This window comes from Capsicum annuum, chromosome 3, assembly GCF_002878395.1.
Source record: "Capsicum annuum cultivar UCD-10X-F1 chromosome 3, UCD10Xv1.1, whole genome shotgun sequence".
Classification (NCBI taxonomy): Eukaryota; Viridiplantae; Streptophyta; class Magnoliopsida; order Solanales; family Solanaceae; genus Capsicum; species Capsicum annuum.
The window spans coordinates 207806931-207831652 of NC_061113.1; the positions used below are offsets into that span (position 1 = coordinate 207806931).

The 24722-nt window shown below is 36.2% G+C and overlaps 1 protein-coding gene across 2 annotated transcripts; it reads left to right on the forward strand.

Annotated features, from left to right (window-relative positions):
• The first annotated feature begins 10237 nt into the window (after window positions 1-10237).
• Window positions 10238-19704, forward strand: LOC107863334 (probable transcriptional regulator SLK2). 2 transcript variants are annotated; one of them, XM_047408606.1, is made up of 10 exons: window positions 10238-10404; window positions 11337-12489; window positions 12604-12735; window positions 13136-13184; window positions 16488-16702; window positions 16788-16856; window positions 17399-17499; window positions 18104-18197; window positions 18354-18423; window positions 18582-19704. In XM_047408606.1, the coding sequence occupies exons 2-10, from the start codon at window positions 11542-11544 to the stop codon at window positions 19478-19480; spliced, it is 2577 nt and encodes an 858-aa protein (XP_047264562.1). In that variant the 5' UTR covers window positions 10238-10404; window positions 11337-11541; the 3' UTR covers window positions 19481-19704. The 2 variants fall into 2 exon arrangements, with proteins under 2 accessions (XP_047264562.1, XP_016564696.1); XM_016709210.2 differs by having other exon boundaries at window positions 10335-10486.
• Window positions 19705-24722: the final 5018 nt, after the last annotated feature.

A 24722-nucleotide genomic window follows, 5' to 3' on the forward strand; every position in this document is an offset into this window, starting at 1 on the left:
TCCTTAAAAGTATATACAAAATTTTCATGCCTTAAGGTGGACAAAATTTGTCCCTTTGCACCTTAAGCCGGCCTCTCGTGGGTTTATCCTTGAAAGGATATCAAAATTTTTATACCTTAAGGTGGACAAAAAATTGTCCCTTTGTACCTTAATCTAACCATTGGAAAGGGTCCATAAAGAATACCATTACATAAGTGCATCAAGTGAAAGGGCTCATACTTAAAAAAGACCATTGCATAAGTGCATCGATGAAAGATCCCATACTTAAAGAAGGTCATCTCATAAATGCATCGGTGAAAGGTCCCATACTTAAAGAAAACCATACCATCTTCAAGCAAAGTCTTTCGGTCTTAAGGTGACGGAGGCGAAGTTAAACTCTTACCACCTTAAGCTGGCCAATTATGCATAAGTCTTTCGGTCTTAAGGTGACAGAGGCAAAGTTAAACTCTTACCACCTTAAGTCGGCCAATTATGCGTAAGTATTTTGGTCTTAAGGTGACAGAGGCGAAGTTAAAATCTTACCACCTTAAGCCGGCCAATGGTTGCATATTGCATATTTGTTTCAACCCTGCAAAAAAAAAGGAGGAAACAAAAAGAAAGTAAAAACACAAATAGAAAGGATATTACCTGTCAGAGAGTTGCGATCTTAAAAATTATATATATCCAACTTGGATTGAGACAAGACGCCTTGAAGAGAATAAAACCCTCAAAATCTAATTTGAGGCAATCAAATCGCCCTTTGGTGGTGATGGTCCCACATCAAGATATAAATTATTTGGGGAAGCAATGCAAATCTGGAATCCTCTGTCAGGTAGTATATAAGATCGACTTCAAAAAATCATCTGGAACAATCCAAAAAATGATAAAATTCAAATTTTGGATATGTTATACATGCATGTTTCCTAAATCTTTAGAATTAAGCATATCATAATTTTGATACTCTCACATCGAGATATAATTATTTTGGTGATGTCGCGTAAATCTGAAATTGTTGATGCATCAAAACTCAATGTTGATTTCGGGATAACACCTGAAAATATCTCAAGTGTATTAAATTATAAATTTTGGATATTTTATAGATATTTGTACCTAGTTTCAAAAAAATCAAGCGGCGTGTGATTTCATCCTTCCTACTTCAAGATATGAAAGTTTTAGTAAAGACGCACGGATCTGAAATTTTCAGCATGATAAAATTCAGGGCTAATTTCAAAAAATTATCGAGAATTAGATTGAAGGAATTTAAATCTAAATTTTGGATATGTTATAGATCTCGAGGTCTATTTTCTGGAATATTAAATGGTTCATAATTGTGATATTCCTACAATTAGATATGAATTTTCTACCACTAACATGTTGTGCTGAAAAAAAGTGACAAAAATAAGAGAAAGTAGGAGGGAAAAAAATTACCTCAATATTGTTGATGTCTTGAAAACCCCAAAATTGATATTGAAAAAGTGGAGAAACTACCTCCTTTTATGGAGTTGTAGGATGGATGTTTTCTTCTCCAATATAAATTCAGATTGAGATAGCTTCCATCTCCAAATTCAAATTGGAGATTATTTCCTTTTCCCATACAAATTCAAATTGAAGGTTATTTCTTTCTTCCATACAAATTCAAATTGGAGGTTGATTTCCTTCTTCTATGCAAATTCAAATTGGAGGTTGTTTCCTTCTCCCACACAAAGTCAAATTGAAGGTTATTTCCTTCTCCAATCTAAGTTTAAATCGGAAGAGTTTTATTCCTGGTTAAGTAAGAAAATGAAAAAGTCTTCCAAAACTATTTGAAATTGGATATCATGTCTCACCAACGGGTCTTAAGTGTAGAGATTCGTGAAAAAAAATAAGAGAGCTTTGAGAGACAATGTCAATATGGTTTGGCTTTAAAGTTTTTGAATGAGGTGTTCTTATGTATGGAAAATCGTTGAAGCACGAAAGAAACATGTTTAAATAATCATACTTCAAGGCTAGTCTCCAAGAAATTAAATGTCTCGACAAGTCTTGAAGTAGGGGCATTTGTGGGCGATGCAATTTTATTAAATTTAAATCCGTACAAAATTCAGATTATATTAAATTCAAAATATATTAGTCCCGAATAAATATTACGGATTAATATAATTGAATTAATTATTTAAGTCCAAATAGGTATGGATTTAAATAAGGCCCAATATTTATTGGGTTAGTCCATTAATTTGGGCTACAAATGATAGACCCACTTTACTAAGCCTAAGATATTGTCATATTCTAGAGGCCCAAATAAGTACCACGTGTAAAATGACGTGGCATACCAAGTCAAGTGAAGGAGCCAATAGGACTATGCCGCATGTCAAACTGATGTAGCACGCCCATGAAATAAAAGCCCTTAAAAGGCGCCACATCACTTAAATCTAATTGGTCAAAGGAAGTTCATATTTATCACGACTCTTCCTTTCCTACAACTATAAATAGGGGCCTCATAATTCAGAAAAAGGGACCCCTAGAACTCTAACAAGTAGTATGATAAAGCTCGTGGATCAAACTCCGTAATTTCTCTAAAAAGCTCAAGCAGTCAAAGCAAGTTCATCAAGATTCAAGATCAAGACTGCAATATTCAAGAACAAGCTCAAAAGTCTTTGAATTCAAGCACAAGTCAAGATCAAGTCCCTCAAAAGTTCAAATTCAAGAACAAGCTCGAAGCCCTTGAATTTATCTTTAAAACGGATCAGAGGATTCATAGAGATTGTAACACTCGTATTGAAATTAATAAAATTGATTGCTGCAGTATTTTCTTGTCTTGAATTATTTATTTTCGGCCTAAAACATTTTACTGTCCAACAAAATTGGCACGCCCAGTAGGACCAAATCCGCCCTTCATCTCTTCTCTTATAAATCAAATATGCAAATCTATAGCCACCGCATAAAGATGAAAGCTCTATTGGTACTTCAAGACTCGTCATCAAATCTACACTTCGACAAGCCTTGAGTTGGGGGCATTTGTAGACATCTAAAATTTATGAACTCTTCAATAAGAATCCAAATTCTATTAGAGTTCTAGAAGGCTACTTTACCCTAAATCTCGCCTAATTAAAAGGTAACATATTCCCTGAAACAGGCATCTTGAATATCTCATAAGCTGATGGTTATTAGTAAAAAGATCGGGATCTCCAATATCCCACAAAAAATCATGGGATATTCAGAAAGAGATCATCCTATATTAAAAAATAAGCCACTAACGGCCCTTGAATTACGGAGAAAATTAAGAAAGAAGAATCAAGGGAGGAACAGATTTGTAACCACAATCGTTTATTAATATAAAATTTTTGTTTCTTCATATTTTTGTTTGTGGTTAAAATTTATTTATCATGAATTAAATTATGTTTCAAACAGAATTTGTTAGACAATAAAATTCTCGAGGCCAAAAATAAATAATCGAGACATGAAAAATATTGCAACAATCAATTTATTGATTTCAATGCGAGTGTTACAATCTCTATGAATCATCTGATTCGCCTTTTCAAATTTAAATTTGAGGGCTTAAAGCTTGATCTTGAATTTGAATTTGATTTGTTGATTTGAGGGACTTGATCTTGACTTGTGCTTGAATTCAAGGGCTTTTGAGCTTGTTCTTGAATATTTCGATCTTGATCTTGAATCTTGATGAACTTGATTTGAATGCTTGAGCTTTTTAGAGAAATTGCGGCATTTGATCCACGAGCTTTCTCTTGCTACTTGTCAGAGTTCTGGGGGGACCCTTTTCTGAATTATGAGACCCCTATTTATACTTATGGAAAAGGAAGAGTCATGATCAATATGGACTTCCTTTGATCAATCAAATTTAAGTGACATGACACCTTTTATGAGCTTTGATTTCATGGACCTGCTGCATCATTTTGACATGTGGCACGGTCCTATTGTCTTTCACTTGACTTGGCATGCCATGTTATTTTACACGTGGCGCTTATTTGGGCCTCTGGAATATGACAATATCTTGAGCTTTGGTAAAGTGGACTCATCATTTTGTAGTCCAAATTAATGGACTAGCCCAATAAAAATTAAATATTAATTAAATCCATACATATTTGGACTTAAATAATTAATTCAATTATATTAATCTACAATATTTATTTGAGACTAATATATTTTGAATTTAATATAACTCGAATCTTTTATGGATTTAAATTTAATAAAATTGCATCGTCCAATATCCTACAAAATCATGGGATATTCATAAAGAGATCATCTTATGTTCGAGAATAAGCCACTAACGGCCCTCGAATTACGGAGAAAATCAAGAGAGAAGAATCAAGGGAGGAACAGATTTGTAACCACAATCCTTTATCAATAAAAAATTCTTGTTTCTTCATATTTTTGTTTGTGGTTAAAATTTATTTTCCATGAATGAAAATTTGTTGCGAACAAATTTTGTAGACATTGAAATTTTGCGGACTCTACAAAAAGAGTTCAATTTTGGTTAGAGTTCTTGGGGGCTACTTTACCCTAAATCTAGCTTGATGGCTACTCAACCTAAACCCTAAATTACACCTATATAAAAGGGGCAAATATCCCTTTAAAGAGGCATCTCCAGTATCCCACAAATTCACGAGATATTCACAAAGAGATCAAAGATCTGAAAAGTTCTAATGAATTCATGGGATATTCATAAAGATCAAAACCCTCTCTTCTTGATAATCAAATACCTCAAGAAGACAAACCCTCCTTTCATGGAGATCAAATCCAAATGTTCCTACGTTCGAGAAATACGCCACTAACGGCCTTCGAATTACGGAGAAATTCATATACAAATCTTCATACAATCGAGAAATATGCTACTGACTGGGCTCGAATTATGGAGAAAATTAAGAGAGAAGAATCAAGGGAGGAACAGATTTGTACCCATATTCTTGATCAATAAAATTATTGTTTCTTCGTATTTTTATTTGTGGTTGAAGTTTAATTTCCATGAATTAAATTATGTTGAAAACAAATTGGCACGCCCAGTGTCATATAAATTTGACAAATTTAATTTGACATGAATTGGTACGCCCGGTGTCATCATTCCATTCAAATTTAATTTACGGAGATGACCGAAAAATTAAGCAAGGTTATCTCCACTACCACATTTAATTTACCCAGGTAAATTACCATGCACCAGGAGGTTTTGAGTGGATGAAAGAAGCTTTGTGGGTGTACAGAACAACTTACTATACACCGACGCAAGCAACCCCATACTCACTTGCTTTTGGAATTGAAACAGTTCTGCCACTTGAGCGTTAAATACCTTCTTTGAGGCTGGCCATTCTAAAAGGGCTCACTGATGAAGAAAATGCTAAGTTATGTCTTGTGGAGTTAAAAGCTCTTGACAAGAAGAGGCTGGAGGCTCAGTAAAATCTTGAATGTTATCAAGTCCGGCTATCTCGTTCTTTCAACAAAAGGGTTCGCTTAAGGTACTTTCAAGTTGGAGATAAGTCTTTGCAGTAAGAAGGCCCATTATCACTTCTCATAAGTCTGGAAGAAAATTCACCCCAAAGTGGGATGGACCATATATCGTACAAGAGGCATATTCAAATGGTACTTACAAGTTTGTCGATGCAGATGGCGTGAGGATTGGCCCCATCAACACCAATTTCTTGAAGAAGTACTATTCTTAAAGGAAGATAACACTCCTTAAGGCACGAGTATAAACTGCATGTACACTCCTTAAGACATGAGTATAAACTGCATGTACACTTCTTAAGGCACGAGTATAAACTGCATGTCCACTCCTTAAGACACAAATATAAACTGCATGTCTACTCCTAGCCCGCAAGAGTATAAACTGTGTACGACTCAAAAAAGAAAAAAAATAAAGAAGTTCTCTAGGTTGAAAATCTCGAAAGCGGCGGCTTAGGCAAAAGTTAGGACGTAAAAAAAAAACTCACCCAGAACTACGTTGTGACTTGATCCTCTTACTGAGGTGCGTAGGCGCTTGAAATTTCATTCTGAGTTCAGTTGCATGAGTGTCAAAAAAAAATATGTTCCTGCAAGTATCTACTATATGGATACCAAGTATGAAACTATTCTAATTAAATTTTAGACTTACTCTAAATATCGATGACTCAATGGAAGCAATCCGTCGAAAAGAAAGAGAGTTCCTTCAATGGGATTCGGAATGTCAAAGTTCTCCAAGCCTACAACTAGAAGGATCTTAAAATTTTCATGCCTTAAGATGGACAAGATTTGTTCCTTTGCACTTTAAGCGGGCCTCTAACGAGTTTATCCTTAAAGGATATTGAAATTTTCATGCCTTAAGGTGGATAAGATTTGTCCCTTTTCACTTTAAGCTAACCTCTCACTAGCTTATCCTTAAAAGGATATTGAAATTTCCATGCCTTAAGGTGGACAAAATTTGTCCCTTTGCACCTTAAGCTAGACTCTAACGGGTTTATCCTTAAAAGGATCTCAAAATTTCCATGCCTTAAGGTGGACAAAATTTGTCCCTTTGCACCTTAAGCTGGCCTCTAACAGGTTTATCCTTAAAAGGATCTCAAAATTTCCTTGCCTTAAGGTGGACAAGATTTGTCCCTTTGCACCTTAAGCTGGTCTCTAACGAGTTTATCCTTAAAAGAATCTTAAAATTTCCATGCCTTAAGGTAGACAACATTTATCCCTTTGCACCTTAAGCTGGCCTCTCACAGGTTTATCCTTAAAGGATATCGAAATTTTCATGCCTTAAGGTGGACAAAATTTATCTCTTTGCACCTTAAGCTGGCCTCTAACGGGTTTATCCTTAAAAGGATCTCAACATTTTCATGCCTTAAGGTGGACAAAATTTGTTCCTTTGCACTTTAAGCTGGCCTCTCACGGGTTTATCCTTAAAGGATCTCAAAATTTCCATGCCTTAAGGTGGACAAAATTTGTCCCTTTGCACCTTAAGCTGGTCTCTAACAGGTTTATCCTTAAAAGGATCTCAAAATTTCCATGCCTTAAGGTGGACAAAATTTATCTCTTTACACCTTAAGCTTAACATTGAAAAGGGCCCATACTTAAAGAAAATTATTGCGCCATCTTCAAGTAAAATTGGTTGTACTTAAGGTGACGGAGGCGTAATTAAACTCTCGCACCTTAAGCCGATGTCCACCGTCTTCAAGTAAAGTTGGTCGGACTTAAAGTAACGGAGGTGAAGTTAAACTCTCGCACCTTAAGCCGATGTCCACCGTCTTCAAGTAAAATTAGCCGGACTTAAAGTGATGGAGGCAAAGTTAAACTCTCACACCTTAGTCGATGTCAACCATCTTCAAGTAAAATTGGTCGGACTTAAAGTGACGGAGGCGAAGTTAAACTCTTGCACCTTAAGCCGATGTCCACCGTCTTCAAGAAAAATTGATCGAACTTAAGGTGACGGAGGCGAAGTTAAACTCTCGCACCCTAGATGATTGTTGCATATTGCTATCTGTTTCAACTCTCCAAAAAAAAAAGAGGAAACAAGAAAGAAAGCAAAAACATAAATAGAAAGGATGTTACCTATCAAAGCGTTATGATCTTAAAAGTTGTATATCACCAACTTGGATTGAGACAAGATGTCTTGATGAGAATAAAACCCTCAAAATCTAGTTTGAGACAATCAAAATTTCCTTTGGTGGTGATGGTCCCACATTAAGAAATAAATTATTTGGTGAGGCAATGCAAATCTGGAATCCTCTGTTGGACAACATATAAGATCGATTTCAAAAAATCATCTAGAACAATAAAAAAAGGGTTAAAATCCAAATTTTGGATATGTTATACATGCATATTTCTGGAATCTATAGAATCAAGCGGATCATAATTTTGGTACTCTCACATTGAGATAAAAAAATTGGTGATGTTGCGTAAATCTGAAATTGTTGATGCATCAAAACTCAATGTTGATTTCGAGATAACACCTGAAAATATCTTAATTGTATTAAATTATGAATTTTGGATATGTTATAGATCTTTGTGTCTGGTTTCACAAGAATCAAGCGGCTTGTGATTTCATCCTTCCTACTTCAAGATATGAAAGTTTTAGTAAAGACGCGCAGATCTGAAATTTTCAGCATGATAAAATTTAGGGCTAATTTCAAAAAATTATCGAGAATTACATTGAAGGAACTTAAATCTAAATTTTGGATATGTTATAGATCTCGAGGTCTAGTTTCTGTAATATCAAATGGTTCATAATTTTGATATTCCTACAATTAGATATGAATTTTCTACCACTAACATGCTGTGCTGAAAAAAAGTGACGAAAATAAAAGAAAAGTAGGAGGGAAAAAATTACCTCAATATTGTTGATGTCTTGAAAACCCCAAAATTGATATTGAAAAAGTTGGGAAACTACCTCCTTTTATATAGTTGTAGGATGAATGTTTTCTTCTCCAATATAAATTCAGATTGGAATAACTTCCATCTCCAAATTCAAATTGGAGATTATTTCTTTCTCCAATATAAATCCAGATTGGGATAACTTCTATTTCCAAATTCAAATTGGAGATTGTTTCCTTTTCCCATACAAATTCAAATTGGAGGTTATTTTCTTCTCCCATACGAATTTAAATTGGAGGTTGATTTTCTTCTTCCATACAAATTCAAATTAGAGGTTGTTTCCTTCTCCCATATAAAGTCAAATTGGAGGTTGTTTCATTCTCTAATCTAAGTTTAAATCGGAAAAGTTTTATTTCTGGTTAAGTAAGGCAATGAAAAAGTCTTTCAAAACTATTTGAAATTGGATATCATGACTCACCAACGGGTCTTAAGTATAGAGATTTGTGAAAAAAAAAGAAGAGAACTTTGAGAAACAATGTCAATATGGTTCGGCTTTAAAGTTTTTGAATGAGATGTTCTTATGTATGGAAAATCGTTGACGCACGAAGGAAACACGTTTAAATAATCATACTTCAAGGCTAGTCTCCAAAAAATTAAATGTCTCGACAAGTCTTGAAGTAGGGGGCATTTGTGGGCGATGTAATTTTATTAAATTTAAATTCGTACAAAATTCGGATTATATTAATTTCAAAATATATTAGTCCCAAATAAATATTACGGATTAATATAATTGAATTAATTATTTAAGTCCAAATAGGTATGGATTTAAATAAGGCCCAATATTTATTGGGTTAGTCCATTAATTTGGGCTACAAATGATGAGTCCATTTACTAAGCCTAAGATATGTCATATTCTAGAGGCCCAAATAAGCGCCACGTGTCAAATGACGTGGCATGTCAAGTCAAGTGAAGGAGCCAATAGAACCGTACCACATGTCAAACTGATGCAGCAGACCCATGAAATAAAAGCCCATAAAAGGCGTCACATCACTTAAATCTGATTGGTCAAAGAAAGTCCATATTCATCGTAACTCTTCCTTTTCTACAACTATAAATAGGGGCCTCATAATTCAGAAAAAAGACCCTCCAACCCCCAGATCTCTAATAAGTAGCAAGAGAAATCTCGTTGATCAAACGCCGCAATTTCTCTAAAAAGCTCAAGCATTCAAATCAAGTTCATCAAGATTCAAGATCAGGACCACAATATTCAAGAACAAGCTCAAAAGCCCTTGAATTCAAGCATAAGTCAAGATCAAGTCCCTCAAGTCCGCAAACCAAGTTCAAATTCAAGATCAAGTTTTAAGCTCTTGAACTGCATAACAAATAATCTTAACATAACTAATATAAGCATAACTTAATACTTACATTACTAATACAAACATTACTAATACATTATATTTTGCTTTATTTATTTATAAACTTACCAAATACCCCTAATAAGTTTCAAGTAGATGCATATGAATACGCTCAAATAGACAATAGTATTTGTACACGTATGTACCAAATTTAATACTCCCTCTGTTTCACAATAAGTGAATTGTTGGAGCAATTTTATTGTTTCAAAATAAGTGAATGGTTCACAATTTAAGGTAAATGTTGGAAATTTTTTCCAAATCTACCTTCCATTAAATGTGCATTGCGAGTGATGTATCACGTGTGTTTGCTTTTTGAAGAGGGTAAAAATGAAAAAGCATGATAAATTTATGTCTTTGCTTTTTTTTTCTTAACATGTGTGTCAAAATCCAACAATTAATTTATTGTGGAACGGAGAAAGTATTTATAAGTAGTAAAAAGTATGTTACAATCGAACGAATAATATCAAACAAAGGAATGATCAACGGCGCAGATGGTTCCACCTCCAGCTAGTATGAGCACAGAGAATGACACCCTTTTAACGAGACCTACCCAGTTAAGTCCTCCGTTACAATATCAACCAACAAAAATCCACCACGTATACCCTCACCTCAACGACCTCGTATCGCCACCGCATGATCTAAGCACCGCCTACGTGATCTTATTACCATTGCAACGTGTCCCATTCTCAACCGGCTACAACCGGTTTTTGTAGGGTTAAACACTGCTCCAGCCGGTCACTATTCCCGCTAGGTATAAAAATCTCCATCGAAATTTCATCCGATTAATTTCTCCCTAAAATCTCTCCTTCTCTCTCTCTGCCTTTTCTCTCAAGGTTCGTAGGTCTTTTTTTTGTGTTTTTTACACATTTTTGTGTATTTATTTTCCGTATTTTTTATTTTTTTTAAAACTAAAAAAATTATGTTGCTTTAATTTTTTTTTTTTTTAAATTTTGGTTGCAATTGATATTAGCTTAATTCAGTTGAATTTTGTACTGTTTGTTTTGATCTTTTGAGATTAATTTATTTTGGTGAAGCTGATGCTGCTAATGAGTTGATGAATTAATGTTATAGCAATTTTTTTATGTAGAATTTGTAGATTCGAGTAGTTTTAACTATTGTACCAAATTTTGGGAGTTGGATACATGCAAAAATATTTGATTTTTGAGTGTCTGTTCGAGTTAACGTTTAGTTCTATTTAACATTGGAGTTCACAGTTAAAACTTAAAAGAGTATCTGTGTTTAAGCCAGAAAAGAGATTTTTTTTTTTTTAGCTATTTGTGAGATTAGGGTTTTCGTAGATGGATTTTGCCATCTCTTTTGTATGTGTGACTACAATGACGGTGTAGAGTTTTGATTTTGTGATTTTGTCTTCTCTTGTATATGCACTTAAAACATTTATTCAACGCTTGTATATCAAATTTTCTTGAGCCGGGGTCTCTCGGAAACAACCTCTCGAACTCACCTCTGGGGTAGTGGTACGGAGTGTGTACACTTTATCCTCCATAGACCCCACTTTGTGAGAATATACTGGGTATGTTGTTATTGTTGTATGAAATATACTACCGTGGGAATATACTGGGTATGTTGTTATTGTTGTATCAAATACATTGGGTAGTGGTTCTTAATATGTATTGTTGTTCAACTTTTTTTTTAATGATGTGTAAAATTGTTTTTGTTACACAGGACGGAAAGATCTGGAGGTTCGTTTGGTTGGCGAGGATAGTAAGTATAATCGGATAATTTTGATGTTTCTAGGTTGTTTTAATGAAATTTTGAAGGTTATATAAGAAGGGTTGAACTTAGTTCTGCATTCTAGAGACTGGAATAAATTAAGGGGTAAGCACTGGAGAGGTACTTGGATACCAGCCACCAGGGGATTGTGCCTCCAATGGCGCCTTCTCGGGTGGCTGGAGGGATGGCACATTCTTCTTCAAGTTCTGGTATCTTTTTTCAAGGAGATGGGCAGTCTCCAGTTGCGGGGAATTCTCACTTGACTTCATCTTTTGGGAATTCATCAAATTCTCTACCTGGAAATGCACGGTCAAGCTTGGGTCCTCTTTCTGGGGATGTCAATAATACAGTTTTGAATAGTGTAGCAAGCTCAGGTCCTAGTGTTGGGGCAAGTTCGTTGGTAACGGATGCCAATTCAGGACTTTCAGGGGGTCCCAATCTTCAGAGAAGTGCCAGCATTAATACGGAGTCCTACATGCGGTTGCCTGCATCACCTTTGTCATTTTCTTCAAATAACGTAAGTGTGTCGGGTTCATCTGTTATGGATGGATCCACTGTGGCTCAGCAAAGCTCTAACCAAGATCCCAATTCCCAACAACCTCAACATAATCAGCAGCGTCACGGCACTTCTAGTGCCACCTCTTTGCCCACATCTAGAGTTGGGCAGGTTCAGCTGGCCAATGGTCCCAATGGTCAAGGCGTTAGGGTTGCTGGATCATTCATCCAGGATCCTGTTGCTTTGTCACAGATGCAAAAGAAACCGCGGCTAGACATTAAGCAGGAAGATATTCTGCAGCAGCAGGTTCTGCAACAGCTGTTGCAAAGACAAGAACCTTTGCACATGCAGAACCCCAGTCCTCAGTTACAGGCCTTAGTTCAGCAGCAGAGGCTGAGGCAACAGCAGCAACAGCAGCAACAGTTGTTGCAATATCTGCCACCAATGCAGAGGGCCCAGTTACTGCAACAACAGCAGCAGCTGCAGCTAAGGCAACAACTTCAACAACAAAGCGTGCAGCCGGTATCAGGGATGAAGCGTCCCTCTGATGGTGTCTTGTGTTCGAGACGGTTAATGCAATACTTGTATCATCAGCGTCAACGACCTCCTGTGAGTGACATTGTTTGTTTGTCGTTGTGAAGAATGCCTCATTCAGAACAAGTTTCATGTGTCTCTTTTCCGTTTTGGGTGTCTCATTTATGTTTGATTTATCATGTCTATTAGGATAACTCCATTGCCTATTGGAGAAAGTTTGTGGCAGAGTATTATTCCCCACGGGCAAAGAAAAGATGGTGCTTGTCATTATACGAGAATGTTGGGCATCATTCACTTGGCGTGTTTCCACAGTCAACCATGGTAATGTTTACCATCAGCAGTGGTGATTAGACCGATTTCTAACTTCAGGCCTGAGAAACGAAAAACTAATTCAAAGAAAATCCATTAGAATTAGTTTTTCGTTTGTCAGGCCTGAAGTTAGAAATTGGTCTAATCACCACTGCTGCTCAGTTTGTGTTCCTTTTGTTCGTCATGTGCTATGCTGAATGCTTGGTTGAGAGGAGAGTAATGTATCATCATATGGTTTGGGTTATGTCTAGTAATGATTTTATTCTCGTGATATTGTCCTGCTTGCTTGATATAATATGACTGTCTGGTCTTCCATTACTTCAATTCTTTTTCTCCTTAAACTTATTCCATAAGCCAAAAATATTCTAATTCTTTTTGACTCTTTTTTTCTTTTTCTTTTTTGGGTCACCAGGATGCATGGCATTGTGATATTTGTGGCTCAAAATCAGGCAGAGGATTTGGTAAGTGGAAGCTGTTGTCAATTACTTCCTCTGTCCCAATTTAAGTGTCTTAGTTTGATTTTGCACTGGGTTTAAGAAATAAAGGAAATTTTTGAATGTTGTGCTCTTAAATTAAAGATGTCTATAGCCCTTGTGTTTGCCATGTAGGATTTTGGCATTGTAGAACTTACTAAATATAGAAAGAGTCGCTCTTATTGGGATTGACTAGAAAGGTTAGTAAGGACTTAAATTGGGTCGGAGGGAGTATATTAGTAAATGATTTGAAGCTGACATATTGCTAGTTCATGCCATGTTCTAGATTCTATCAGTTGTGTTCTGTCAGCTTATAAGCCGATCTTGATACATGGAGTTAAATCATCATTTACATAGGAAATGCAATTGCATTTAGTTTGAATTTGAGAACATTTACTTGGGGACGGAGGAGGTATGGCTGAATGGGTAGTACTGCTGGATGTAACTTGGTCTATGTGGAAGGTTAAATTTCAGTTTGTATCAGACACTATGCATAAGAGAATATGAAATTCCCCTCTTAACTTGTCCACTGTACTTAGTTTAGCATGTTAACTTTATGGGTGTTTATATACCCCTTATTTTAGTCTGAAGTAGATTAATATCCCCTTACCGTTGACGTGGCATAGAAAATATTATCAATTTTTGAAAAGTGTTTGAAGGAAAAAAATAACACTAAACATGGTCAAAACTATACATATGTCATGTGTTGATTGGATGACAATTTATTATACTTAATTTATACTTTCTTAGTATTATTTTGTTGGATATAGTGGGTACGAAGAGGGGTAGAGGTAGGCCGAAAAAATATTGGGGAGCGGTGATTAGACATGACATGGCACATATTCAGGTTCCGAGGTCATAATCTTAGATAGGGGATATGGAGTGCACATTAGAGTAGAAGGTTAGTCGGGTAGGAGTGTAGTATGGTAGCATAGGGTTTAGCCGTAGATATCTGTTTTTGTTGTCGTTTATTGTATTTTGATTACCGCACTATTTTGTGGCTGATTATTGTTCTTATGGTAGACTCTCGTGTTGCCACATTATCTTCAATGTGTTCCTCTTCTTTGTGCTTGGATTTGCTACACTTGAGCCAAGGGTCTTTTGGAAATAGCCTCTCTACCTCTTCGAGGTAGTTGTAAGTTTTGCTTACACTTTACCCTCCCCGAACATCACTTGTGGGGTTTTACTGGGTATGTTGTTGTTGTTGTTGTTCTCCAGAATTTTCAGACGCCTCCCTCTGCTCATCATGTCATTCTCTTTTTCTTTTTTGCTTCGTTGCAAGAAATTTACTTAATGGATTTAATATAGCAACAACCTATGGAATCTCTTACCACATGGGGTTTGAGGAATAAAGGCTTCCTGGAAACCTTTTAACTACCTCTGAAGAGGCTGACCCTTCTATACCTATTCCACAAGGTCTCGCTCCTTTCACTTCCACACATCATAGAAAAAAGAACAACTTTATTTCATAATTGGATATGGAGTTGAGTTGCCGGAGAAGTTGTTCATTGTTGCCATTTTTGCTGATAAAGTTCACCATATATATGTTTCCTTTCTAAAATATTGATCAAAATATTTTTTATCCGGATCTTAACCTTTACAAGTCGAAATTCAAGATCCAAACCTTTACCGGAAAATTAAATTCCAGCTACCTTACTTTCCTTTGTAAATTGTCTCTATATCTCATCAATTAACTGGTGAGAAGTTGAGAAGTCCAGTGAATTACAGGCAATGTGTTTGTGTGTTGCACAATTCTGATAACTATAATTTTCTTTTGGCCATGCAAGTGCAGCTGTATAAGCTGCCATAAATATGGAGAGAGAAAAGAAGAAGAAAGTAGGGTAAACTTTTAAAAATGAATAAAAAAAATAGTGTTAAGAAAGTAGGGAAAGAAGAAAGAAAGTAGGGTGAACTTTTAAAAATGAATAAAAAAAATTGTGTTATACGCGTGTCAGGCTCATGTATCACTCTTGAATATTGATCTGGGATTGTTTTGGGAAGGAGGTATTAATTCACTTCAGACTAGAATAGGGGGTATGTGAACGCCCGTTAAGTTAAATCGCTAAACTAAGTTGTGTAGACAAGTGTGGGGGTGATTTGTGTATTCTCTCTACATAATTACACTATATTGTCTAGTTCCACCTCATTGGGGCCATAATGAAAGTTGGTGTGGTCTTTCTTGGATCAAAAGGAACTGTTGTGAAGGAAAGCTTCAGTTTATCTCTTTGAAGAAGTTTAGAATTCTTAGAGGAATTAACACTTGTAAACCGTGGTATGTGGATCTGTGTTAATGTCGCTTTAGAAAATGCATACATGGTCTTGCGTGAACCTGAATGGTGCTGGTAGAATATATACCAGTGCATGTCCAAATTAGAGCTTCAGTAAATTCCTAACCTGGGACTTCACTCTCAATTTCTCTTGAGATTTAACCCCACCCCTCACCCCCCCCTAAAAAAAGGAGAGAGAGAGAGAGAGTGTTAAAAAAATAGATAGAAGGACATGAGAGGCTAGCATTAACAATTCACTATTGCCAGCCCTCCACCAAATCCCATTCCCCTTTGGGGAAAAAAGTCGAAGAAAGAAATACAATACACCCAAATAGTTCTTCGACAAAGCACGTGACTGGAACATTCTGAGTAGGGGTGGGCATAAAATACTGAAACTGGACTTAACCGAATTAACTTGGTTCTGCTTCGGGATTAATTTTTTTTTTTGAATTTCGGTTCTTGGTATTAGGGTCCTAGTTCTTTTGTTAAACAAAGAACCAGAATTTTTATTACTTCTGCTGTTTCTGCTACTCGTTATAGCTGCTGTATGCTTCTAAAGTTCTTCCAGGCAGCTATTTTCCCTCATTGAGCTGCTATTTTGTGGAATTATAGGTGCCTTAGTGAGCTGTTAATGCTGTAGCCTATATGCTCGTTGCTTCTGCCCTTAATTATTCACGTTTGTGCCTTCAATCATATATTCATATTTCAACATTGCCAAAGCCATGTGATATTATTAGATAAACAACTGCTTTTGTGGCCCATTCTGTTTTTAAAAGAAATAAAAAATAACCCATTGAAAAAAGTAACTCATTATGTAAGCAGAACATAGCCCATCAATCAGGCCTGTATTGGAGAACTGTACAAGAAATGGCTAAGCCAAACTGAAATTTAAATTACTGAACCGTATGCTCTACAGAATAACTGAAAACTGAAGTTCAAAAGAACCGAACGCACAACCTTATCTGAAAGTTGATTACATAGTACCTGACATCTGATTTTGCTTCTTGTTGGTGGATTTTAACAGAGGCAACTTTTGAAGTTCTTCCTAGGCTGAATGAAATCAAATTTAGCAGTGGTGTCATTGATGAACTCTTGTATTTGGATTTTCCGCGCGAATACAGATACCCCTCAGGTTTAATGATGCTGGAATATGCAAAAGCAGTTCAGGAAAGTGTATATGAACAACTTCGTGTGGTTCGGGAGGGTCAACTCCGTATCGTTTTTACCTCTGATCTTAAGGTACGGTGAAAAACTGATCAGTTGTGATCCTTGAGAGCCTATTCATTCACTCACTTATAGATTTGCTTTTTCTGCTTTTCCTCAGATATTGTCGTGGGAGTTTTGTGCTCGGCGCCATGAAGAATTTCTTCCTCGGAGATTAGTTGCGCCACAGGTATTGAATTGAATCAATGTCGCTGTCTCTAGCTCTTCAAAGCTTTTTTTGGTTCTTTCGGTTAGATGTTTTTGGATCATCCTCAAATGTAATTGCATTTTAGGGTTTTAACGTTTAATACTGTTCTGTTATTCAGATAATCGAAGAGTCTTTATCTTCGTTCTGTTTTTTTAATTTGTGCAGTATATCCTATTGGCAGGTTTTTGTTTTCTCATGTTGAATGTGTACACATTTTTGTGTTTCTTCGGAGTAATCAATATTTAGAGAATTTCCAAGTTGTTTTTTTGGATAGAAGGCTCATGAATCTAATATATAGGAGGATGTGTGTGTTCAAGATGTTCTGTAACCTGATGATAGCAGTTAACTGGGGCAAGCCGATGGCACCCTCTTTGCTGTGGTCCTAGATATTTTCACTGTAGATTAGAATGAGATGATTCCAATTGACCTGATCCACCAGTTGTTCCAAACTAGCTAAAGCATTGAAGACTATTTCAGTGTTCACAACTTGCCCTCATAGCATTGTTATTTGAATCTTTTTGTAGGTAAATCAATTGCTGCAGGTTGCTCAGAAATGCCAAAGCACATTAACAGAAACTGGACCTGATGGGGTTTCTCAGCAGGATTTACAAGCAAACAGCAACATGTGAGTGAAAAGCTACAAGTCTCTACTTGTCAGTTGTCACCTCCCCCCACCCGCACCACACACACAAAAAACACACGCACACACACACACACACTCCACTGTAAAGGCTACTTGTCTGATTTCATGTCACTTTCTCAGTACATTACTCATTTTGGGTCTTCTTTCATTTTGGTTTGATCTCTAGTTCTCGTCTGTCTACTAATTTTGTGTATAGGATTTCAGTTTTTACTGAGAGTGGTGTCTGTTACAGTATCATTTAAATGTAACTCATCCTAACTGATGAAGCCACTTTTTTTATATGTTTTTCAATGTACTCTAGTAAAATGACTTTCTATTTCTGCTAACAACTGAGATATGCCTCTTAATAAAAGGAGTTTGGTAGATTTTCGAGTTATCTAGAACACCAGATGAGGATTTATTCTGAACTACAAGTTCCCATTATGTCTCTGTGTTTTTTTAATAGCAGGGATTCATAGTGGTAAAAGCATTCCTAACCATAGAGGATAAACTTCTTAGTAGTTTTGTGAGATGTATTGTCTCTTATATCCGGTAATTTGTTTGAGCTATAATCTCATGTCACATTTTTTATGCTGATGTGCATTAGGGTTGTCACGACTGGACGTCAACTTGCCAAGAGTTTGGAATTGCAGTCACTTAATGATTTGGGATTTTCCAAAAGATATGTGAGATGCTTACAGGTATGTTTGGATGAATCTGGGATGAGAAGAAGGCTTTTTGAGGGAAGACAATGCGAAACTAGATATTCCATGGTCCATTTATAATTCAAGTGTTGGCTTCGCTTATCTGGCTTTCTAATTTTTTAGTACTTGAATTCTTTGGTATGTGTTTTTCAGATAGCTGAGGTCGTAAATAGCATGAAGGATTTGATGGATTTTAGCAGGGAGCATAAAGCTGGTCCCATTGGTAAATAGTTTCTTTTTTAAATGAATGTATGATTGGAGATAAAACTATATATCCGTCGTTCCCCATTATAACCTGTACCATGATAATTAAACTTTTAGCATGTTGGGAGAATGCTATTTTATTAATAAACAGGGTCACTGCTCTTGCTTGTTTTGCAGAGGGCTTAAAGAGTATTCCACGGCATAGTAATGCAGCCAAATTTGAGGCGCAAAATATCCAGGAAACGGAGCAGCAGATGGGTAGTATTCAGGGTCTGCCAACTGATCGCAATGCGTTGAACCAGCTTATGTCACTGCACCCTGAGCTTAATAACCAAATAAGCAATAACCTGCACATGGGTGGTCGGGGAGCTTTAAGTGGCTCTGGACAATCTGCTCTTGCTCTGTCAAACTTCCAGAATTCGCTCATGCGGCAGAATTCAATGAATTCAAACACAAACACTATCCAACAAGATGCTGCTTCTTTCAATAACTCAAACCACACTCAATCTTCTCTATTGCAAGGGCCAAATGGTATGCTGCCCGGGACAGTGCAGAACATACCCGTCAGTGGGTTGTTAAGTACCAATCTGCAGCAACAACAACAACGATTACTGAGTAGCGGCTTACTCCCACAAAATCAGTCCCAGTCCTCGCAGGGAAGCCAGGTCCTCCAGCATCAAATGATCCAGCAGCTCCTCCAGGACATGAATACAAGTAGTGGTGGTTGTGGAGTTCAACAGCAGGGACTTGCTGGACAGAGTGGAGGTGGTAGTTCTTCAAGGGATGGGCTTGCAGTTGGCAACAATGGTTCTATGGCTGATACAACAGCGTCACATGGGCCAGAAAGCAGTGTAGGGCCCACGCCGGGTAGAATCGTCCATAGTTTCAAACGGGCATCCTACTTTGAACCCTCTGCCTCGGCTGGCAACAGTGGTTTCAGTAAAAGTACTCCAGAGTTGCCCCCGAGTATGCCTGTATCAGATGAGATGGTCCCTGATACGTCACAACAATTTACTGAAAATGGTTTTCTTAGCAGTGATCTTGACAACAATATGAGTTACGGGTGGAAGGCTTGACTAACAAGGTTTGCTCCTTTGGGGATTTTGATGAGATAAGAATACTGCTATATACTTTTGTACAGGTTGATTATGTTAGATTTTGTTTCCTTGTGATTCTCCCCCTGTTTTCTATCTTGAAGGCTCTACTCTCTTTGCTCCTCACAGGGTCGCTTGGTGTTCACACCTTGAAAGTCATTTAAAAGTGTAATCTATTGAAATTAACTTGCTTCATCTTCCCTTCAGTTCGCTGTTTACTCTCTCGTCTGTTGCTGTGGGTGATGCCTGTTTTTGTGGTGGGGTCGTTTGCCCCTATTTTGTTATGGTCTTTAATTTATTAGTCTCATAACAAAGAGATAATTTATGGGGCATAAATTTTTGTTTTCGTTTTATAATTTTGCCAAGTTACGTCAGGCATGATTTCAAGTTTTAAAAATCATCCAGGGCAAAAATTAAAGTTCAATAAGGTTTTTGGGAGAAAATATTTTCCACGTATTTTAACCAACAAAACATTAAAAGTTGAAAAATGTATTTTGAAAAATATTTTCTCCGACAACCTATGTTGCTTTCTACCATGTTGTCTAATAGATTTTTGGTTCATCTCATAAGGGATGTGGAGGAACAAATGCCACCCTCAGTTCAGTCGCAATTTCCTGTCCTCTCTCGTGTCTCGTCTTCAGCAAGGAAAACATTGGTTTCTCCTGTTAAGACGCAACAATGTTGGTTTTTCTAGGTCTGTCATTTTCTTCTCGTGTTCTGTTATCTTTCTTCTAGTCTCTGGTCTTTTCCTTGTCCTTTGACTAGGGTCAGAAACAACACTAAGTGAACGAAAATCGATCAATGCATCTGCCGCAACAATTTCATCAGGCAGATCTTGCGCCTTCTGTCGACACACTTCAATCTGCGTCAGTGTTGCGTTGACGTCGTGCAAGTTTTACCCGCCAAACATATTTTGGATTTTGTGATCTTAATTTTGGAATGTTCTTCGACATTACAAGACGTACTTGCGATAGCTCGGCCAAGGACCACCACCTGTGTCTTAAGATCTTCGTTTTCCTTCAATGGGCCATCCGTTTGTACATCCAAAATTCCACGAAATTTGAGCAGTTATGTCGACTGACCATTATTAGCACTACGATGATTTTGAATTTGCGGTGATACCCTAAATTTGCATCAAGATATCAAATAGTTCTTCCTCATCGTTATTCAGCCCAAGCATCACCTCCAACCTCGCCAACTTTTAACACAATTTGTTGCAGTTATTTACGTCAGCCAGCGTTCTAATTACGAAAATGCAAAACTCTAATACCAGTTGTAATGGGGTCGATTTTTTCTGGTTCGACTCCACCCGACAACAACACACCTATGGCTCTTCCCTGTTTTTTTTTTTTTTTTTTTTAAACACTTTAAAATATTGAGGTAATATATAAAAATGACCCTAAACTTGACATCAAATTATAACTTTGATCTTAAACTTTGATAGTGCACAAATATGACCTTTAACTATTTAAAACTGGATAAATATGACCTCCAATCCTACATGGTAAAACGCGTGTTCAACACGCAAAACTGGGCGCTTCCAGCTTAAAATCTAAGGGCATAATACATAAATATAACCTTAAACTTTGACAGTGCACAAATATGACCTTTAATTATATAAAACTGCACAAATATGATCTTTAAATGACTCTTCACTATTATTTTTTCATTATTTTCGGCTCAAAGATGAAAATGACATCTAGTTTCTTTTGTCATTGCGGAACAAGAGCAATATTGAAGATTTATTAATTAGGAGGGTTAGCCTCATACGAAAAAATCGAGCGGGTATGTATATATATTATAAAGCAGAGGACGAATTTAAGTTATATAATATATCTAAATATTAAATTAAAGATGAAAATATATTAATAATAATTTTTTTTTATAGTTTTAATAAAACGTTATTAAATTAATGTTATTAAGGATAGTAGTAGTAGTATATTAAACTAACGTTATCAAATTAACGTAATTAAAATGTTATTAAATTAACGAGGGGCGGACCTACATGGTTGTCATGGGGTTCAGCGAACCCCCACGATAAAAAAATTACGTTGTATATATATAAGATAGAAAATGTATATTTATGTACGTATATTAATGTTGAACCACATGAAACAAGTACTTAGATAGCCCAGTGGTGTTATTTGCTCTTTTTGGGCGCTTCCTTCAGCCTACTGTGCGAGTTCGATCTCTGCTAGTGGATGTTTTTTTTTTTATTAAAAAAAAGTTAGATGCTGCTGCTATAAAAATAAATAAAATAATAATAATAATAATATTTTTTTTAAATTAAAAAAAGTTAGGTGCTGCTACTATAGAAACAAATAATAAAATTATTATTATAATAATAATTATAATAATAATAATAATAATAATAATAATAATAATAATAACGACGTCGTTTTAACACAAAAAGCAAAACTTTGACAGTGTATAAATATGACCTTTAGCTATTCAAAACTGCATAAATATGATCTCTCTCCAAGTCAGCCCTTTTAACGATGTGGCACCGTGTGATTGGATTATCTTTCCACGTAAGCGCGAGTGAGACTCACTCATGAGGTTGCAAAATCGGAGGTCATATTTGTTCAGGTTTTGAATAGTTAAAGGTCCTATTTGTGCACTATTAAAGTTTAAGGTATTAGAATCATTTTTATGTATTAACTCTAAAATATTTAATCACATGAAATTAACAACACAAGCACATCTAAGAAATTGCTTCCCAACTTTATATTAAATTCATGCCATAAAAGAGCGCACGAACTCCACCTTATAAAACAGACAAAAGCCAAATCTGGCTGAAACAAGTTTTAGTGCCTACATATAAGCCTCGTGACCTCGTCACATGTCAAACACTTGACTATTTAAAATAATTGACATCCCCACGTGCTGCACATTCAATCGGGAAACTTACCCCGACACACAGAGGCGGAGCTAGGATTTCAAGTAAGGGGCTCAATATTCAAAGAAAACTAAGTTGAAGGGGGTTCAACACCTACTATAACCACATAAAAAATAATTTTAATCATGTATAAATAATATATTTTTCCGTCGAAGGGGGTTCGGACGAACCCCTTAAAGAGGGCTGGCTCCACCTATGCCGACACATATGAAGTTCATCATATAAATTATGTGAATTTCTAGCCACTCGAACCATCTAGCCGAAGATTTAACACTTATCTCATTAATATGAAAAAAAATGCGAAAGAGTTTATTCGGTAGACTGTATGAGAATGATATAAAATATGACGAATTAATAAATGTTTGCATTAACAATGTTTGTGTGATAAGAATGTGCCGCCCAAGCTTAAAGGCGGATTCTATAAAGTGGCGGTCCGTCCGGCTATGATGTATGGAGTGGAGTGTTGGCCAGTCAAGAACTCCCACATCCAAAAATTGAAGGTGACGAAAATAAAAATGTTGCGGTGGACGTATGGACTTACTAGGGGAGATACGGTTAAAAATGAGGCTATTCGGGCGACGGTGGGGGTGACCTCGATGGAGGAAAAGATGCGAATAGTGAGGTTGAGATGGTTTGGCCATGTGATGAGGAGGGACACGGATGCCCCAGTTTGGAGGTGTGTGAGATTATCTTTGGATGGTTTTAGGCGAGGCAAAAATAGGACGAGAAAGTACTGGAGGGAGATGATTAGACATGACATGGAGCGGTTATAGCTTTCTGAGAATATAACTCTAGATAGAAAGATATGGAGAACGCGAATTAGGGTAGAAGATTAGTGCAAGTTAGTGAGTCGTAGCCTGTAATTGGGTGTGCTTTGGGGTAACCTGGCTAGTAGTAGTCGTATGACTTTATATATAAGGTGGAGTCTCTGCTAGGAGGGTTGGGATGGGGGGCTTGCAGTTTGTTAGTATATAGTACTGCTTTGTGGGTGTCGTATTCCTGTTATTTCATCTTGTCTCATGTTTTATCACGACTTTATTTACTATTCTTTTTGTCTTGAGCCGGGGTCTATCGAAAACAACCTCTCTACTTCTTCGGAGGTGGTGGTACAAACTATGTACATTTTATCCTCCCCAGACCCCACTAGGTGGGAATACACTGGATATGTTGTTGTGTTAGTTACACTTACAATTTCTTATGTAGTGTTTGATTTGGTGTATTAAAAATAATATGAATTATATAATTTCTATTAGTATTAAAAATAACACGAATTGCATAGTTTCTATTAGAAAGTTTTATAAAGTACCCTCCATAAATATGGTATAAAAGATGTGTAAAAGACTTTTGAGAGGTAACTGTGACTTTAGTCATATTAATGCATGCATTAGAATTTATTGCATTATTAATATTGAGGATTTGCGTTTATTAATAATGCACTCCTTAATACCAAATAAAGTGAGCTAAACATATCACCAGACCCCTCAACTTAGCATACAGTGGCGGAGCCAGGATTTTCATTGAAGGGGTTCAAAAGTATATATATGAACTAGTCGAAGGGGGTTCAACATCTACTATATATGTATAAAATATATTTTTTAACCATGTAAGATAGTATAAAAATAATATAATTTTCTGTCGAAGGGGGTTCGGATGAAACCCCGGGAGCAAAGGTGGCTCCGCCACTGTTGGCATAATCTTTCTTTGACACCTAAAGTGGACGTTATTCATTTTAAGCATATAAAGTAGCCATAAATTGTGTCACTTTGGTACCTTTCATTGACATGGCAAAGTGAGCGCAGAACGCTCACTTTTGGGCGCGTGATAATCTTATTTTAGCCCATTTTAAACTTAATTTTATCATCTTCTTTCCCATGTTTTCATCTCATTATCTTCCACCATTTTTTCAAGTTCAAACTCTTTTAATGGTACTCTCAAACCCCCTCTATCTTTTAGAGAATAATTTATTTGAATGTTTTTTGAATACATTTCTAACAATATTTTTACTATATATAAGAGAGAATGAAAGTTTTTGGTAGTCCTCGCATCACAAATTGATTGGGGTGAAATTTTACATGTGGCTATTACTTTGTCATTATTCTTCTTTTAAGAATTCACATATGAATCTTTGTAATTGGTCAGTAACTATATTTTATTATTATTAAATTATTTTTTCTTCATCTTAACTTATTTGTCACATTTTAACTAAATTATGAACTTTAATCAATATTTTGAAAAAGACACTAACTTCAAATTTTTATATACTTCTGAATATCTAATTTCTACTTTTAAAAGATTGAACTAATTAAACATAATTTACTTGAGAAT